Genomic DNA, 19,062 nt, shown 5'->3' on the forward strand with positions numbered 1-19,062 from the left:
ATGTAGGAAGCTGGTTGTGTTTAGTTTGGCCACCACCAACCAAACCAAGCATCAGAAAACGGCAATGATACTATTGCTAATCTCATCTGACATTAGTGTCTGATACGGCCAAGACACCATTTGGTCCACATCCATTGTTCCTTTCTATATAACTCCACATTCACTTGTTTCCCACTCATATCATCCACCATCTTTTCTTTTGTCTCATTCTTTGTCTAACCTCAATGACTTTTATCCCTATCCGAGAATCACAATACTATCACGTTACATCTACACTTTCCGTTCCTTTGCTTATATAATTGTTTCCTGTCATGGATCTCTATTATAAAAATCAGGGGAATGTACTAGTAAATGTGATGTTGAAATTGTTGGGGGAGTCCGGGGAGCTGGGAGAAATAACAGGTCAATGCTCTAGGATTTTAAAGAGAGGGAGACGCCACATCTCCACCCAAAACCTTAAGGCATTAGGTTAACGAGTCAACTCTCTTGTAAATTCAACATTCTTCCCATACATAGCCGATGTGAGACTTAACCACTAACAATTGAAACCCGACAAAAATGGTTTGTAATTGTAATGTCATAAGGCTATGGATAAAAATGTTTAATTTGTTTGTGGTTGCTTTCGAGCTAATGTAGAAAAAAATTTAGACTCTCTCACAATCCAATTTGATATCAGATTCGATTGTTCGACGTAGGTTAAAAGGTTCGATCGATTTCTTAGGTCGAAAGTGTTCCAGATAAGGTGACATTCCATTAAATGTTTCTTTAATTTGTGTACATACTCTTGATTCAATAGCCGGTCTAAGCATAAAGCGGCTCAAACCCTAACTTTAGACTCCAAATATTTTTTCTTTAAGATCTTTAGGCCTAAAAAAAATAACTATACTTAATATACAGATTTGGGCCTCCGATTCACCACTTTTTATCATACATTTGCTATTAATAATTGTGGAACAATTTTAAAAAAAAAAATTGCATCAAATGATTCTTATTTTAAGGCAAACTAATTAGTACTCCTCCATACCAAAATATAAGCAAAAGTTTGTCAAGAAGATGAATGTATTTGATCCAAATCTTTAACCAAATACATCAAGTTTCTTTGACTCATTTTTACTTATATTGTAGGACGGAGGGAGTAGTGAATTAGCTGTAACTGGCCAGCTAAGTCCAACTATGATGACTTTACCATATAATTTCATTGTTTGATTCTAATTTGGTTAATTTTAAGTTAAAATACTAGTTTTGTTCGTTCTTGGTGCCAAAACCTTGAGTCTTTGTAACAGAAGCTGTCTGCCATTAGGTTGAATTTAAGAATTAAAATCACAAGTCATGAGAAATTGGAGATTACAACCAAGCTTGTCAGGTCTTTCTGTGGATCATATGGAGTTAGGAGAGACAATTGGTAGCAACTTGCACATATTTTGTACTGCATAAGATAATTGGCTGGGTTCCCACATTTCTCGTTAAATTGGCATGTGAGAACACGTTTTATGATTGGCGACTGTATTATACTAGTAGTAGATATTGGTGTCTAAATATGAGAGAAAAATGATAAAAGAAAGTAAGAAATCATGTGTGAAGGAAAAAGTTACCACTTATATAATGTCATGTTATGTGTCATAGATTTACTTTACAGCATGAGTCTCGCTTTGCAAGGCATAAATTCAAGTTCCAAGTTTTGCATGTTTTCTGTTATAGAATTAATTATATCTCAATTGATTTTTCGGTGGCAGACGGGTGAGTAACACGCAAGAACCTACCCTTGGGAGGGGATAACAACTGGAAACGGCCGCTAATATCCTGTAGGTTGTCTATATTGTTAAATTGAACATCTTTATCTAAGTTCGAATATGAAATCTCACAATTGTGTGTGCGCGAATTTTCAATGATGTTTGTTAGTTATCTATGACAAAAAAATATCATCTAAATATATTTTAATAGATTTAATTACACCCAAATTTTTGTAAAAAATAAAAACTATACCCAAACCACTATTGTATTTATTCAAATTTGGGCCTCATATATGGGTTTTGAAAACCTATGTATGGTTGCGGTTGTTTGGGCTTTTGTTTTTTGGTCGAAAGTTGTTTGAGATATAATAGGGATTTGTTTTTTGAAAAAAAGAATAAAAGATTGAATATGTTTTTGGTTCTATAAAATTATCAAATTTTATTTTTGGTTCCTACAAAAAAATTGGCATATTTTGGTCTATAAAATTATTATGTATGCATTTTTAGTCCTATTAAATATTGGCATTTTTGAATGATTATTAAGTAGACATATTTAGAATATTAAAAAAAGTTCCTCGAAAAAAAAAATACTCAAATTTTGATTTCTAAGTCAAAATTTTCGTTACTTTTATCGCTATTTTTTGAAAAAAAAACATGAGACACCAACCCAATACATATCTTAAGATCTACTATTATTTTGTTGAACTTTTGCAAATTCATTGAATTGAAGGGTGGTATTCAGAGTTGTGATAGTAACTTTTTATTCCTTTCATAAAAATTACTAGAAGTGTGTGACTTTGTGGCAGACTTTTTTCTTTTAATAAGGTTGTCCATTGATGATTAAAGTTTGGGTTATGCTAACCGGTGCCCCCGGGGCACTAGTTAAGGAAACCAAAAAAGGAAATTTTTAAATTGAAAATAATACTTTTTAGACTTTCGAGGCGTTGACTGCACAAAGATCAATGTCATATTACTATATTTGCTTCCTTAAACAGTGCCCCGGGGGCACTATTTAGCATTTTCCTTAAAGTTTAAGGGTAAGATTATCAAGGATAGAGAGATTTTTGAGCAAGTGAGTGAGAGTAATGTTAGAAACACTACAATCACTGTTAATCCAGAAAAACAACAACAATTGGGGATGTAGCTCAGATGGTAGAGCGCTCGCTTAGCATGCGAGAGGTACGGGGATCGATACCCCGCATCTCCATATATCGCTTTTTTTCATTTTTTTTTTCAAATTCTGCTATTTTTCTTGTTTCTTACCAGTTTCTGGCTTTCTGCTACATTAATTTGTATTTGTGATTCATAATTTTGTATGATAAAACTAAGTACGTGTATAGAAGGTAGTATTGTTTGTTTAATGGTTTAATTAACACTGATTAACTAATCCTACACAACAATGATAGAATATACAAAATTATCTACTTCAATTACTAAAAATTTGTACAACTTTTTTCTATCTATGTTACAAAAAATATACTATTCCATAGTCCATATATACAGCCAATGCATTGCCATCATTGACCATGATGAAGTTGCTACAAATTTTGGTTGGTTCACTATCCTTGTTGTTGGATTCTGCTTGTTTCTTCATGAAGATGAGGAAAGAAGGAATTCACCATTGGACAATCGTAATTCAGATCAGCAGGTCTAGAAATTTTATGCCTACATAAATTAACCATCATATAAGTCAGCATATAACTCATCAAATTTTCCTATAAAAAACAAAGCTCATGAAATATATAACTAGGATGATAATCCTATTCTTACCATTCTTGATCAATCAGCATTTCATCAGTCAATCCAAATTGTCTTAACTCTTGTTCATCATGGTGCATCAATAAGCTATACCTGTTAAATTTGTGTTTACCACTTTTAGTTTTTCATAATCTATTCTATTAGATATTAATAAACATATTTATATGGAAACTAATTAATTAACCTTAGCTTACAAATAATGTAAAAAACACAAAGGATTAATTAACACCGTCACATACACAAATACAAATACCGAATACTACACTGACGTGTCTGACACTAGTACTAATTTGAGAAAATGAATTAGTTGTATGTACTGACATATGTCAAACACTTAAAATTGTCTTCAATAAGAAGTATCGATGTTATAAAAAGAAGTATATCGATCAATTACCTTCCACCATAACCCCTTTCCATGACAAGCTCGCCTCCATTGTTAAAGTTGTTAAGACCCTCAAACTGTTCAACTGTCCACTTGTACCACCTCATGAGAAAAACTCTAAGCGTTAAACCGTGTGACACGATGACTAAGTTCACGTCAAAATTCTTCTCTCCGGGTGGTTGATACCGTCCTATATTAATATCCGCTCTAAGTGTTTCTCTAAATCCTGAATATCAATATCAAACCAAACATTATAAGGTTTTAAATAAAAGTCTACGACCACATGACATCAATATATTTGATGTCTCTCGCAGCATAACTATGATTGAGGCTCATCGACCATGTTTAATAATCGAGTATGTAAAGTCGGTTAGGGCTCAACCGACTTAACATACTCAACAATATAAAAAAATGCAATTCCATTGTGACAAATAACTATTTATAAAAGTTAATAATACCGGTGATTCTATCATACACATCAGCAGCAGATTCCCCATTTGGAAATCGGTAAAAGAAACGACCGTAAAGATTGCGTTGCGCTTTTTCAACTTTCATCAATTCTCTATTTTGAAAATTCCCTTACATAACATAAATCAAAAAGAAACAATCAATAAATTTAAAAATATACAATACAAAAAACTAAACCATGTAACAAAACTTTTAAATCAGTCAATTAACTAATCATTAATCAATACCGAAATCTTGTTCTCGAATGCGAGGCTCTTCTCTAAAACCAGCAATTCTCGAGCGTTCAAAAGGCCGAGCTAAACTTTGCAAAGTTTCCAGAGTCCTTCTATATGGAGACACATAAAAGTAGAGTTGCCAATTTTCATCACTATCTTTCTCAATCATGTTCTTGATTCTTTGTCCACATTCCTCTGCTTGAACTTTTCCTCTTTTAGTAAGGCCAATTTTTGGATCAGGTACCCTTGTGTAAACACTTTCATCCACGTTTCCTTCACTCTCTCCATGTCTAACAAGGATTATTCTTTTAGGCCTTGGAGGTACTACACCAAAAGTGGAAGCTACTAAAGGATTTATGAGAGGATTTTTCTCTGGAAACCTAGTATGTACATTGTTGTTGGTCAGTGAATCTATGTGTTGATTGTGTTCTGTTTGGTTGTGACAACATTGGATTAGTAAGTATGTGTTGTATGTCTTAGAATGATTAGAATTGGGTTTGATATTATGGTGTTTTTGTTGAGATATTGAGAGAGGTAGTGATGCTATGGCAATGCCCATGATATGGTTGAATGCAATTCTACTTAGTCACATATTTATTTCTTACCCATAAGTACGGAGGAAAGTGTATGTTTGTGGTTGACATGAATTTAAAATATCAGATATCATGATTGATAGACCAAGTAGTCCATATGTATTGACAAGTGGCGGTTTAAGTGTGGGGTTCTATTTGCTATGTCATGTACCTTGAGCTTGAAAACATTTTGTTTTATGCTTCAAAATGGAGGAATACAAGAAAAAACTTAAACTTTATTTGTTACTTTTTGATTCAGAGTGGAACTAAAGACATGACCAAAATTGCTTGGATGAGGAGGACGAGGATGGGGACTATACTCATCGATGGTCTACGTGCATCACTTTAACATTCAAGTCAGTGATAGTTTATAGCGAGAAAATATAATAGGGTTGCGATTTAACGTGAATCTTAAGTTGTTTGATTGCCATCATAGGGTTGCGATTTAATCACACGGTTTGACCAACTATTCTCCTAGACACGGTGTTATTTTTGTATATTAGAGATGAAATTTTTCTCTTCTCACCCCTGTGTTTCTTTTCTACCCCGTTTTTCCATTTGTGCCATTGTGTAAAAACTTTGGAATATGTTTTTCGAAGTTTTCCGAAGTTTTTCTAGTTCAAATTCGAAAAATACATTTTGAAGTTTTTTCCAAGGCAAAAAAATTCAGAAAACGCGTTTCGAAATATTTATCCAAGAGCAAAAGTTGAAACATGGGGTAGAAAACAAACACGGGAGGTGGAAAGAGAACAATTCTTAGAGATGGGTATTAACAAGTTGGGCTGCGTTTCTTCACCAGATTGAACAATGGCCCAATCCATAATACTATTCAAAAGAATAAAAAATGTATGTATGTATGTGCTAGAAAACCAAAAAAAAAGTGTGCTACACGCCTATACAAATTAAAAATATGCTAAATAAATATAATTTTTGTATTACATCACTTTGAGCATAGATAGCAAATTAATATATACTAAACGTAATGACCTGGAGTTGGAAACAACTTTAGATCCCTACATTTAGTATAAACTTCAATAAATTAAAAGACAAAATAGAGAGAGATGTTATGTGAGGAAAAAGCCAAAAACACCTTATATGAGATAGTGCAGATGCAGAAAATATAGAAAATTTGAATGTATGATTCATGAGAGAATGGAATTGTTGGTGGTAATGCAGTTACAACAGTTACACTAACTATGTGTCATATTTGATTTTCTGTGCCCAAATGCAATGTTTTATATCCATGAACATGCCAAAATTTCTCAAAAAGAAAATGAAAATCACATGAGCCTTCTATGGTCATAAGGGTAAATGAAAACTTCATTGTGGATATGAAAGTAAAATGTGAAAATATCACAATGTCTTTATTATATTTAGAAATGAGACAAAAATAAAGTGTTAACTGATAAGGTTCTCCAAGAAATGCCAAGCACTACTGCAGCCACTGCGTTTTTAACATTAGTATCTTGTTGGTCCCCAATTCATGATTTATAGTATAGAGGCAAATTTTGACACTATTATTCTGCTATTAATTAGAGGTTGGATACTGAAATTTGGCTTTTCATTGTCCATATTCCTCTCTGCTTCTGAATATCTATCACATGTGATCCAAAAGAATGAATAAAAAACACTAATTCTAAAGTTGGCACCAAAAATTTCTTTTGGCTGCATGCATTACCCAACAGTATGGTGTGTTTATAAGCAGAGGACAGATTTTGATGATTGGTATGACAGATATTTACAGCAAAATCGTTTTTGTTTTCAATGTCTTGAAAACAGATTCATGAAAACATCTTAGTAATATATAATATGTTAAACCATTTGGTTGGACTAGTGGTTTTCAACCTTGGAGTGTGCTCCTCTAACGGTCTCAGATTCAATTCATTCTGGTGCCAATTTTAGTGGACTAGTCCATATATAACAAAAAAAAACGTTGACTTTAAATGGGCCCCACAAATAGGCGGTGAGATTGGTCCCCTCGGATTAGTCGGTTTTTAAACCGGATACCGAGTTTTAAAATGGATCATATCTGAATTTTAAAGATGTAAAAACTCCAGCAAGGAATAGTAAAATTAAAAATTGAACTTTATTTCAGTAAATTAAATTACAATGTGTGTCTAATATGATTATAAATTACAATTTTTTGACCACATATCTTCTTTCCACAACCAATCCCATTTTAGGGAATATTTTGCTTATCCAAAAAAAAAAAAAAAACCATTTTAGGGAAAATGACAAAATTTGACATTTAGATTCAATAAATGAAAGAAATAAAAACAAAGAATTAATATAGACAAGATCCTAATATTGATCGGTTCACAAGTTACAATTAAGGTTCACTGACCTCACCATCTTTACATTTACCAACATCCATCACCATTCTTCCTTTCTTATTTGACTTCATCACTCTGCAACAGTTTCTCCTTGGAGCCTGCCAAGTATATTTAATATATCAGCAAAAAGCCAAAGAAATTATGTAACATTGATTTTTCAACACCTGATGCCAAAATTAGTTCTTGAAAGTCAAAGCTAGAAGCCTAAAATACACTCAAAAGTCAAAACAATATGCAAAACATTAGTAATAACATCCTAATATATATCGTATGTAGCATACTGATACTTTAGATTTAGAGCATGTTTCTGTCTTATACTTGTCGGTGACGACGATACGATGATGACAAATATGTTTACGTTCAATTCTTCTATTTTCTCAAATTATTACTAGTGTCGACGTGTTGGTGTCAGTGTTGTGTTAGGTATTCAGATTTGGATTTGTTGTAGTCAGCAATTCATGCATTCACACGATTTGTATGTTGGCGGTAGTCAACATCAGTATTTTCTCAAATTATACACGATATGCTGACTTTTTAAATGCTTAAAATTGCTGACTGTAGCAAATCCAAATCGCCAGTGTACGTATATGTGCAATTGCTTCATAGTGTATATCAAAGGAAAATTGATGTGGCAAGAGAAGAAGAACATACCCTATCCCATAGATGTGGGTCTGGTTTCTTATATACAACAACTTTGTCAAGAGCAGAAGGATCGGCCATTTTCCATCGGCATGCTGGATGAGGAACACGATGCCTTTCATATTCACTAACTGTCTGTTGTATTGTAGAATTGAGTTTCGCCTTTGAAAGGTAAAACACAAAAGGCTTCTGACACGGGTTTCGAGTAACAGGACGTGTGTTGAAAGCATAAGCAGTGTAATCAGCTCTTCTATACCAATTGAGGAATGTTCTTGAAGGCATTTCAATTTCGCGGGGTGAAAATATTCCGCGAAATATCTGAACAGCAAAACCCCATGAGACCGAAATCGTCCACTTCTTTTCTTTATCGTAGCAGATTGATTGTTGAATGAGTCCTGCTGAGTCAAGCTTCATTGGTATTGTAAGGCGTTGAAGTGCTTCTACTCTTGTAGCATTGGGGAAGATCGGCTCAACGACATCAAGATGGTGTAGCGATACCAATGGAGTCACTGGATGAGCCGCAAGAAGCCCAAACAGGTTCCCATATACATCATACTGTTTCAACAAACACATGACATGGCTATCAGTGTCAAACCTAGCACAATAGCAAGGATGAATTCGCTGAATCATGTTTTTTAATAATCAAAGTTTAATTAATTTAACATATTACAATGGCCAATTTGTGTATATACACATAATCAAACTACATCAAGGTACACAACTCCTATTATACCAATAAGAAAATTTGTTACATTTTAGCACAAGCCAAATTTGAGGATTGTTTTGCATATTAGGTTTAGTGTCTAATGTTGGATGTTCATGATCTAAAACTTCTAAAAAAAAGATTGAATTTTTACTGCACATTGCTTACAAAGTGAGACTTTTATTTTCAACAAAATTGAAGACATGACTCTCCAAAATTTGCTAACATCCAAAATCAAGAAAGAACTAAAAAATTAAAATTATTGTTTTCCCACCTAATTAATAAAGAGAGACTAAATAAAAGACCTAGTTTGGTGGAAAAACATTAAAAGTGCTTATCTTTTGTAGTTTACCACTTGGCCTTACCTGCTCAACTTTTGACCAGACAACAGCTAAACAACATGTTCAAAGTTAAAATGCCAGAATAGGTAAAATTCCATTCTGCATGAATTGCAATCTAAAATGGTAAACCAAGTGAAATTTAAGAAACCTATGTGAATAGAAGAAGCATGAATAAGTGAAACAAAACATTACTATCAAATTCAAATCAATCCATTTCAGCAACAACCGATCAACCAAACGACTTAACAATTATAATCAATAGGTTACTATTGAAATCATAATACTAGTAATAGTATCATGCATGCATACAAAGACAATCTAATAATCATTAGGGATGGTCTCTGATATAACAGCAGAGGACACAAAACAGTGCCCACACTTGTAAAGTCACTAGTGCTTGTAGGCAAAGTTTGGTAGAACACGGGACCTACTTTGAATCATACAAAAATATTTCTTTTTTCCTTTATTTTTTCAATTCAGCGCATATCATATTTATAAAATGTATGATTGAAATTCAATTATTTATATTTTTACTAGCAAACACCACTGAAACTTATACGCAACTGCGAGGTCTCTGGTTTAAATGCTTGTATCATTTTAAGCAAAATATATTTTTTGGATTAAAACAAAATCTTAGTAATACAAGTTTCATAAATTAAGTACCGTTAGTATCAAATGAATGCATAAAATAAAAGAAAAACAGGAAAAAGGGTCAACTGAAGAAGACACCGACACTATATAATTCATTTCTGGGGGACAAAATCCGGTAAAAGTGAGCAGGTGCCCATAGCATAAAAAACAGAAGGAAAGATGTAATTCACACCCATCACTACAGTATATACATTTAAGAAAAGCCCATCACATAGGCCCACATTATCTTCTTTTTTTCCAACCCATTCACTGATTTATCCCCACTTCTCTCATAATGTAGTCGCATTGCTTGTGTCTAAGCCGTTTATAGGAGATCAGATTATTTAAATTATACAATTCGTAAATTAATTATATACGAGTACAATCAATGATTTCAAATCAGATCGTCCAAACTTGTAACTACATCACGCGTTTACAATAGGGTAAGAAAAACATGCACATTCATATTATATAGTCCTACATTTCGCACTAAATGACACATAAAGACATGGAAGTATACTAGTATAGCGACGGTCTCATGTTACGACTTTATCAAGACTGACCCAACATATTTAAATGTTTAAAGTAAATTATTTTTATAGCGAGGTCTTTTAAAACAAAAACAATAAAACAAAAGTCAAAGGTTTGAACTTGACCAAGGTTTGAACTTTGATTAAAATTTAGAACTAGTTTTAATTATGTCAAACAAAATTTTGTATATAATATTTCATATTATATTTATATTATCAAAAAATATATAAATTATATTTATTATTAAATTAAATTTTATTATATTAAAATTTTGAGACCTAAAATCCTGGCTGAAACGGCTTGGCCCATGAGCCGGTCATGGTATTAATTTCTCAATATTATTTGTCTTATTTTTTAATGATATTTGTCTTATTTTGAAGATTATCAATAAAGTGTATTAATTAAATAACGGTAATTTATTAATGAATCTCATTTTACCATATGTGACTAATGATTAATTAATGATAGAGGATTATCCGATCCCCGAAATTGGCAATTCTGCCATTTGGGAGGAGACCGAAAGTCAAAACTGACCGCGAACCAGGTAGAAAAAAAATGATTAATTAATTAAGAAAAGTTAATGAGAAAGAAAATGTACCTGATGAAAACCAATTTCTTTAGTAAGTGGAACACCAAGTTCAGCCATACAAGCTTGCATTCGATCATCAGAACCATACAAACCAGGATATCTATGAATACACCGATCCTGCATTTTCACAAGTGCTTTCGCTAATGGATAACTAATCGCAAATCCACCACCACCATAAGCCATACCATAAGAAAAATATATATTCTGCAAATGACTCTCCGATAAACTCCCAATATAATAAAACTCATTATAATCATACTTATTCAAAACCCTAATTAAATTCTCCGTTACAAAAACGGTGTCGTCATCTCCCATTACAAACCATCTCACATCTTTAAGTCCTAAACGCAGCGTTTCGGACACAATTCGCGAAATCCGAATCGCTGATCGATGACCTTGTTTGTTTGTGTATGGAAAATTCGAAGTGTCGGTGGAAATTTTCACCGGTGGAAGATCTTCGTTTGGATCGGTTTTTACTGTATCATCTAACCAAACTATTCCTCGCATTTTTTTTGAATTGTACCAGAGTTTTATGTAGTTTTTTCTCTGTTCCCAGAGTTTTGATGATGCCGCGATGCCGAATACGACGTGGTGGAGGTTTGTTGGTGTAGTGGAAGTGAAATTGGTTGTGTTGACGGTGGTGGAAATGGAAGAGTGGTGGTTGACGGTGAATGGAGTGTGGTTGTGGTTGCAGGAGCTTGGAGTGGAAACAAGTTTGAGAGTGTAGATGAAGTAGGTTAAAGAAACAGAGAGGATTAACCATAGCATAAGCTTTGTTGAATTTGAATGTGAATGTGATGATCTTTGTTGTAATTGCATTGGACTCACTGAAATTGGAGTTAGTTTTTCTGAATCTTTCATTTTTTTGTTTTTGTATTAACAATGTTAGAATCTTGAATTTATTTTAGAAGTAAATAAGTTATATGAAATGGATAAAATGAGGTATGAGGAAAGGAAAACAGAGAGGGGGTGCAAGGAAAGGAAAACAGAGAGGGGGGAGGTGAAGAAGGTAAAGTTGAGAGAGAGAGCAGAGCATGCAGAGGTGACAGGTTGCACGCGCTGCTGTTATTATGAAAGAAAGTATATCACAATATATACCATACCAATATTTTTCTGTGCTAACTAGTTAAATGTTTTGTGGGGACTTTGCATTTAAATGTTCAGATAGTCTTTGATTTTGTGAAACTATATTAATTCTATAATTGGTAGTATATATACACACATGATTGTCCATTTTTTATTTTATTTAACAGTTTTGAATATACAATTTGGATTTTAATAATTTCATAAAGTATAAGATCTTGGCATTCATTTCTAATCCAGCTGTCAAAATTAGTTACTGCATTGAGATAGTAACTGTCTTAATTTCAATTCCATACTATCAGTGAATGAAACAAATGAATTATGAGATGAGTGGATCGATTATAAATGTATATTTAGTTGTGTAATTAGTGGTGAAGCTAGGACTCAAATTTTTGAGTATTTGGATTTTTTTTTTTTTACATATTTGGATTTTCTTCAAGGAATTCGGTTGAAACCAGTTTGCGGTGAGCGACCATGAATTTGCAAATATTTTACTTTAATACTTCAACAAAATCAAATTGTATGTAATTTTGTCAAACTATACCGTCATTATAAACATGTCCAAACAAGATAAGTGATTCATACACTTTATGAGTTCGTTTGATATGCAAAATGCAAATACTTGACAAAATAGATTATGACATAACAACATAAAACAAACATTTAAGTCAGGTTTAAGTTATTGAATAAATTTTGTCTTGTACGTTATTTGATGGACTAAAGGTTATTTTGATATTTTAGACAACTTATGCAGCGGACAAAAAATCGTCATGTTGTGTTGTTTTGTTGTTCAGTGCGGGAGAACGATTTTAGTTTTTGTCCCGTCTTTTGTCCCTTAGTTTATCCAATCCCAAAAACAATTTTAAATTCAAACACAGTACAAGTAAAATTGTTTTCGCCAATTCCTTATTTTTTAGTAGACCAAATCGTCTTATCTTCTTAAAGTCTTGGATGATTAATTAGCTCATTGTTTTTTCATAGTTCTTGAATGATCAATTAGCTCATTGTACTTTGAGGCCCCCTTAACATGCATGATTTAATTGGATAGATAATCTACAAGACAATTCGTTATCAGAGTAAGAGAAACGTCTAAGTTTCCAATCTTTGGAAAAATCTAAATTTCTAGTACATTGCTGTCGGGCTACATTATAAACCATAAACAACAAATCAATAAACCCTTGGTAATCTATTTTTACATTTTGAGTAGGTTAACTTGTGTTTTCAATATAGTTCCTAGTGACAATATCTCACTAAACAACTCTTCATCATCATCTACAAGTAGATTAGTCACTAATTTTGGCTTTTCTTTCAATTATCTTGTTAATCACCAAATGCAAATACAATACAAAACAAGATTACCATACAAGTTCCTAATTTAAGTTTTGTTAATATATACTAGAATATCTCTATAACTTTTATATAAATGTATATAGTTTTATACTGATTAGCATCATAACTTTCCCTCTTAAAACTCTAATTTCAGATGAAACTTATTTTTCTTTAGCTATGTTACTTTTGCTTAATAAAATTAAATGAAAGTTTCTTAACCCATAAAAGAAGTCAATACCTTATTAAGGAAAAGTGAATGAAAAAAAATACATTTCTATTCCGTACCATATTGTCATTGCTAAACAACATATATTTTTGTACTTTAGTCAACGGCTGTTGCTTTCAATGGAAGTTTTTTGTATGTATGTTGTAACATTGTTTTCACATAATTTTGCTTTGTAGTTGTTCTTTGAAATCCTTATTTTGACAGAAAATAACACTAATTAAGGCTTTAGCTTTTTGTTTTTTTTTTCTTTCACTCAAGCTTCGGTCGTTTGAATCGGCCACGAGGACTATTCTCTGTTTCGGTGCCACATCGTGAACAAGTAAAAATAGAAGATAAAAAATACATTTAAATCTAAATTTTTCGGTTGTTTTTTCATCAATACTTGATATCATTTAGCATTTGCCATAAACATTAGACCTAATTACACTTGTGAGCTCTCTCGTATGTGATTTAGATCGATTCTTTTTGAATCAATTACGATCTTCTATTTTTTTTTTCTTTCTAATTTACCATAATTAATTAAAACCTTTGATATCTATTCGAATTAAGTGCTTTTCACTTCACACGAGAGGTCCGTATGGGACAAGCGCTTATATCCTCTGGACCACTATGGAACTAATTTCCGTTTTTGACACATGAAAATGGATCGAGCCTTAATTGACCTGCTCTAGGAATCGAACACGAATTCTTTTCCCCAAGAGACCTATGTTAACTCTTAACATTAGACATGCACACAAAAAACTCTATTAACAATTGATTGTTGTAGAGGATATAAGGAAGTGGAATGGAACAAACACTTTCTAAACCCAATTCAAACTATTATTATTATAGATGAAGACATGAAAAACTAGATACAATATACAAACAAAAATGTCCTTATACTATAATGATACAAATCATATAAACCCTGCTTGAAGCAACTAGTTTTTTCTTGGAGAATATAAACCAGATGAAGAAGATGCTCTCGAAATTACAGAGACAATGGAATGAAAAGCATTGGAAGCTATCTTTGATTTTATCTGTCCTCTTTTTGGAAGTGGCCTCTTACCTCTAAACCTGTTCCTGTTATTGGCAACTTCAGCAGATGCAACACGACCCATTCTGTTATTCATTATTCTCTTATAAGTTATGATAACAACCTAAACAAGATTATATCTTTTGAATGCAAGTTTTGTTGTGTGTTTTTATGAAAATGATGAAGGACAGAGGGCTTTTATAGAACCCTGAATAAGCTTATTAGAAATTGATTTTGGAAGGAGGGTTGTAGCAATTCTGTCTATATGGTGGAGGTTAGGGAGCATGCCAGCTAATTTTTGTGTAAATTAGCCGTTTCTCGTGGTGGAGGTTAGGTTACAAACAACTTATAGTACGGATACTCATCAGATTAACCGTTTCTCGTGTCGGACATGTGTCGGTATCCGACACTGACATTTATAATTACTCTTAATTGTGTCATTTTTTCAAATTATTATCGGTATCAATATGCGATGTCCATGCTTCATAGGTTCAGACTTTGCTAGTGTTATGGATGAACACGTGCGGGTCAATGTGGTATCTTGAAAGCTGTCCTGTCTTGTGTCTGGTAAATGGATATATTTTGTTAATATTTGGCATGTTAATTAGGTGGGATTCATAAAACAAATGTTTATTCATTATATAGAGCCACAAGGTCAAGAAAATATTAATATTGTCATCATATTATGCTTAGATGATGATAATGCGGCGTCACATGTGATGAAATTTGGTTTGCAGATATTAAAGATATTAAAGAAATACAATATTAAATTATAAAAAGAATATGCTTGTCTTGTCTATCCAAATTTTCTTACTTCCTCATAGTTTCTGATGATTTGATATATGTTGAATTGGTCTTTCTGTTATGGTTGTCTAGGTGCTTGATTCAATAATATATTATGCACATGATTTAGTATTGCCTCCTGTTTTGGTACACACAAGAACATATCAACGTTTATTTCTATCTTTCTTTAGTTGCATCATACTCCCTCCGGTTTCATATATAAACAAAGATTTATTTTTCAGGTTCTTAGAATAATTGATATATCTAATTCAGAATATGAACCAAATACATCGTTCATCCTGTAAAAGAAATTTTTACTTTTATATAAAATCGGAGGAGTAACATCTAACCGGACTTTCAGTCTGTAATTAAGCCTCCTTACATAACAGGATAGTATTGAGCAATGTAGAAGATAGGACATTGCGGTTTAAAATATAGGGTTTGCAATAGGTGGTACATCAATCAAATTCCATTTATCCGCATTGAAAGCCAAGGATAAGTCATATATATGGTAAATACACAAGATACTAAAATACTCTATCAACACAAGATACTAAAATACTCTATCAACCTACACTTAGTAATTTATCTTCTTGGCTAATGTGGGTTGTTAAAATTGGTCAAATTAAGCTTAATAATCAACAATATTTTATACAGAAGTTAAACTATGTGGGTTGTATCAATAAATTGCACAATAACTACTGTATTTGACAGCATTTGTTGAGGCTGAGGTAAATAAATAGCAGCCGTGACAGCAAAGAATGAAATATTTGCAATAAGATGTTGGAGGTTAATATTCTTGGATTTCATGTCAAGGAAGAGGAAGTAAAGCAAATGAAAAAACTGAACAATCTAGGCATTGATTCTTTGGCCTAAAGCTAGAAAAAAGCACTTTGTTCATTTCCTCCAGTAAGTCACATAGGCAGCAATATATTAGAGAGTTGCAAATTCTCATAGCAACTTTTCTTAAGAAAAATTACAGATGGATGTTGTAGTCAAATTCCCAACCAGGGCTTCATGCCATGTTCCAGGAATAAACTCAGACATCAAAAGGAAACTCGCCCTCAGGTTTTCGCCTAGCAAAAGAACATGCAACTTGCACAAAAAGATGGAGACACAACAAAGAAGCATCTGTTTCAAGAAGAATGTCCAAAACAAAAATTGGGATAGCAGTAGAATTTCAGCCATATTATCAAAGAGAGGCCCCAAATCCGGGCGAAATTCAATGTCTCCAGCAGAGATAGTAGAACACTTTTACACATGTATTAATGACAAAGAGCTACAACAATTGGATGAATACATATCACAAGATGCCTGCTTTTATGACTATACCTTCATCCAACCATTTCAAGGAAATAAGGTTTGTATCTCAACCATCATTCTAATAATATGAAACAACCCAGGTTGCATCGAGTAACTAAATAACCTAGACATAACATTGTAGGAAGTGATGCATTTCTTACAGCAGCTTACTGCTGGCATGGGACAGAATGTGAAATTCAGAGTGAGAAATATATGCGAGGGAGATGATTTGACTGTTGCGGCAAAATGGCACTTGGGTGATACTCCTTTCCTTGATTATTTAACACATTTCTACCTGTTATTATTTTTTCCTAAGGTATAAAATATAAATCATACAAGCTTGATGAAAATATTTTTGGTATGCTAGAATGGAAAAAGGAACAAATCCCATTCACCAGAGGTTGCAGCTTCTTTCAGTTAGCAAAAGTAGACGAAAACATGACAATCAGGTAAGTAGCAAAACTTGAATCAAAAATTTTCTGTTCTGTAAAATATAAACTCACTATATAATTGAATTTAGGGGAGCTGAGATATTTATTGAATCACTAATCAAACCTGGAAGCATAGTTCTGGTAACTCCGAAATTAGAAACCGACTTTTTCAAGTATTCTGATTCTTAAACGTAAAATCCTATTGTATATTTATGTTTGCTTTTGGGATTGATTCAACTATTCAGACTGTGTTGAAGACCGTGACTTCGTTGTTTGATGACTTTCCAAATGCAACTGAATGTGAGTCGGAGTTTAAAGATTTTTCATTCCTTTAAAATCAACCCAAAATATCCATTAACATACATGCATGTTCATGCAGGGTTCTTAAGAAGACCTCATGCAATACTAATATGGATGCTGAAAATTTACAATATATTTGTAGCACCTTTTATTAATCCACTACTAGATGGCTACATAAAGCTATGGAGTTTCATGATACGATTGATAAGCTATGCATTCAGTGCTGCTATGTTTATCTCCAAGATTATATTTAAGTAAAGGGTATTATTATATCTCACATCATTACCCATCATCATCCCTGCTGCGGTTCCACCATGTATCCAACAACGAGAGGGCAACAAAGGGTCCTATAACAGGAGGAAGTGGTGGAGGCCGGCTATAGGCAACTATTGGATCAGCCATCTCTTTAGAAGCTAGCCCCATTTCGCCAGATTCATTATTCTCTTGTTTCTTAGGTGTTAATGTCGCCAATATACCTATATCAATACAAAATATCATTTCAAAACAAAATTTTGTTTCGATAATTATCTCATATTTGCAAACTAGACTTAGGACGAGTAAATTAATAGCCAAAGCTTATTATCTAACAAGGCCGGTTTCAATGAATACAATTTTTACAATATTAGTATTAGGATCAAAGAGATTGCACATCACATACCCCGTGATCCATTCACTGGGTACATTAGCTTGTAACTGTTTTTCGCACGCAGCAGAAGTGCAACAAGCCCACGCATGAGCTTTATATACAGCTATATAGCTACTCACCTGCAATTGGAATAAAACAAACTTTAGATTTATGAGAAATGAGAATAAAAAACTCGGAGCACCTAAACACAGGAAAAACCCGCCAGAAGCTGTTTACAAAAGATTTTAATTAATGGCAATATATTTATATTATCATTGAATTGTTTCTCACGATTGAAATAAACTTATTTGAACATCGTAACACAATCAGCCTCAAAGCGAACCCTAAACAAAATTAACCTAATCTATGTAGCTGCATATTAGTCGGAAAAAAAAAATACTGAAGTAAGCAGTTTTAATAAAGCATCTAGTGTATGATTTTGAAATAGCAAACTAAGCAACTGTTAACTGAAAATGATTGATGAATTTGAACTTAAACAGAAAATATACAGTTTTCAGCATAACCTAATCTGTGATAGTGATCAAATAACAAACAATTAATTTATTTGTTTCTACTTTCTAGCATCAAACCACACAATACTTAAGTTTTTTGATTAAGCATCTATTCTAGGATTTGATTATGAAAGATCAACCTAAGCAACCGATAGCAGTAACGATTAATTATTCAAAAACGATAAACTGAAAATAATTGATGAATTTGAATTTAAATAGCATATACACAGAACCTGAAATAAATCAGAAACTATGCTACGAATGAAATTAACCAAATCTTATGATCAAAATATTAATCCGAATCCTTACAAAAGATGAAGTCTGAGTGGAGCAAAAGATCGGAGATGATAACTCAGAAGAACGAACTGTGAAGAAGAAGGAAGCGGTTATGGAAATGGAGAATTTAGATAATTCGCGAAGTTTCCCAACGGTTAACATAAATTGGATTGGGTTGCTACAGAAATTGGATTGGATCCATTAATCCAGAAACAAATTAGTACAAAATAGAGATTTTTTTGAGCTACTACATTCAGGGGGGGGGGGTTCAAATAAAAAAACTAATCTT

At 32.8% G+C, this 19,062-nt stretch overlaps 4 protein-coding genes and 1 non-coding gene across 5 annotated transcripts; 2 read left to right on the forward strand and 3 right to left on the reverse strand.

Annotated features, from left to right (window-relative positions):
• The first annotated feature begins 2,864 nt into the window (after positions 1–2,864).
• TRNAA-AGC lies at positions 2,865–2,937 on the forward strand. The gene has a single exon. It is a non-coding gene; the product is annotated as a tRNA-Ala (tRNA).
• A 201-nt stretch (positions 2,938–3,138) lies between these two features.
• LOC123909843 (phosphoglycerate mutase-like protein AT74H) lies at positions 3,139–5,213 on the reverse strand. Its single transcript, XM_045960767.1, has 5 exons — positions 4,566–5,213; positions 4,329–4,448; positions 3,883–4,096; positions 3,501–3,581; positions 3,139–3,395 (listed from the first exon to the last, which is right to left on the reverse strand). Exons 1-5 carry the CDS (start codon positions 5,110–5,112, stop codon positions 3,290–3,292), a joined length of 1,068 nt encoding a protein of 355 aa, XP_045816723.1. The 5' UTR covers positions 5,113–5,213; the 3' UTR covers positions 3,139–3,289.
• A 1,979-nt stretch (positions 5,214–7,192) lies between these two features.
• LOC123908759 lies at positions 7,193–11,954 on the reverse strand. The gene is made up of 3 exons (XM_045959480.1): positions 10,901–11,954; positions 8,110–8,652; positions 7,193–7,556 (listed from the first exon to the last, which is right to left on the reverse strand). The coding sequence occupies exons 1-3, from the start codon at positions 11,750–11,752 to the stop codon at positions 7,455–7,457; spliced, it is 1,497 nt and encodes a 498-aa protein (XP_045815436.1). The 5' UTR covers positions 11,753–11,954; the 3' UTR covers positions 7,193–7,454.
• Positions 11,955–16,188: 4,234 nt separating this feature from the next.
• Positions 16,189–17,865, forward strand: LOC123911313. Its single transcript, XM_045962716.1, has 6 exons — positions 16,189–16,687; positions 16,772–16,886; positions 16,997–17,078; positions 17,150–17,201; positions 17,306–17,360; positions 17,440–17,865. The coding sequence occupies exons 1-6, from the start codon at positions 16,310–16,312 to the stop codon at positions 17,616–17,618; spliced, it is 861 nt and encodes a 286-aa protein (XP_045818672.1). The 5' UTR covers positions 16,189–16,309; the 3' UTR covers positions 17,619–17,865.
• Positions 17,362–18,965, reverse strand: LOC123911314. Its single transcript, XM_045962717.1, has 3 exons — positions 18,807–18,965; positions 18,019–18,125; positions 17,362–17,836 (listed from the first exon to the last, which is right to left on the reverse strand). The coding sequence occupies exons 2-3, from the start codon at positions 18,092–18,094 to the stop codon at positions 17,643–17,645; spliced, it is 270 nt and encodes an 89-aa protein (XP_045818673.1). The 5' UTR covers positions 18,095–18,125; positions 18,807–18,965; the 3' UTR covers positions 17,362–17,642.
• Positions 18,966–19,062: the final 97 nt, after the last annotated feature.

Source organism: Trifolium pratense, linkage group LG2, assembly GCF_020283565.1.
Source record: "Trifolium pratense cultivar HEN17-A07 linkage group LG2, ARS_RC_1.1, whole genome shotgun sequence".
In the NCBI taxonomy this organism is placed as follows: Eukaryota; Viridiplantae; Streptophyta; class Magnoliopsida; order Fabales; family Fabaceae; genus Trifolium; species Trifolium pratense.

Bases quoted from the DNA above. Each gene is read 5' to 3' on its own strand.
- LOC123909843 (XM_045960767.1), bottom strand. From the start codon at position 5,112: ATGGGCATTGCCATAGCATCACTACCTCTCTCAATATCTCAACAAAAA. The intron at 4,449-4,565 runs GTATTGATTAAT...ATGTTATGTAAG, and splicing joins CATTCGAGAACAAGATTTCG to GGAATTTTCAAAATAGAGAA. The intron at 3,582-3,882 runs GTAATTGATCGA...CAAATTTAACAG, and splicing joins GAAAGGGGTTATGGTGGAAG to GTATAGCTTATTGATGCACC.
- LOC123908759 (XM_045959480.1), bottom strand. From the start codon at position 11,752: ATGAAAGATTCAGAAAAACTAACTCCAATTTCAGTGAGTCCAATGCAA. The intron at 8,653-10,900 runs GTACATTTTCTT...TTGTTGAAACAG, and splicing joins AAGAAATTGGTTTTCATCAG to TATGATGTATATGGGAACCT. The intron at 7,557-8,109 runs GTATGTTCTTCT...TATACTTGGCAG, and splicing joins ACCCACATCTATGGGATAGG to GCTCCAAGGAGAAACTGTTG.
- LOC123911313 (XM_045962716.1), top strand. From the start codon at position 16,310: ATGGATGTTGTAGTCAAATTCCCAACCAGGGCTTCATGCCATGTTCCA. The intron at 16,688-16,771 runs GTTTGTATCTCA...ATAACATTGTAG, and splicing joins AACCATTTCAAGGAAATAAG to GAAGTGATGCATTTCTTACA. The intron at 17,202-17,305 runs GTAACTCCGAAA...TCAACTATTCAG, and splicing joins AACCTGGAAGCATAGTTCTG to ACTGTGTTGAAGACCGTGAC.
- LOC123911314 (XM_045962717.1), bottom strand. From the start codon at position 18,094: ATGCGTGGGCTTGTTGCACTTCTGCTGCGTGCGAAAAACAGTTACAAG. The intron at 17,837-18,018 runs GTATGTGATGTG...GTATTGATATAG, and splicing joins CCCAGTGAATGGATCACGGG to GTATATTGGCGACATTAACA.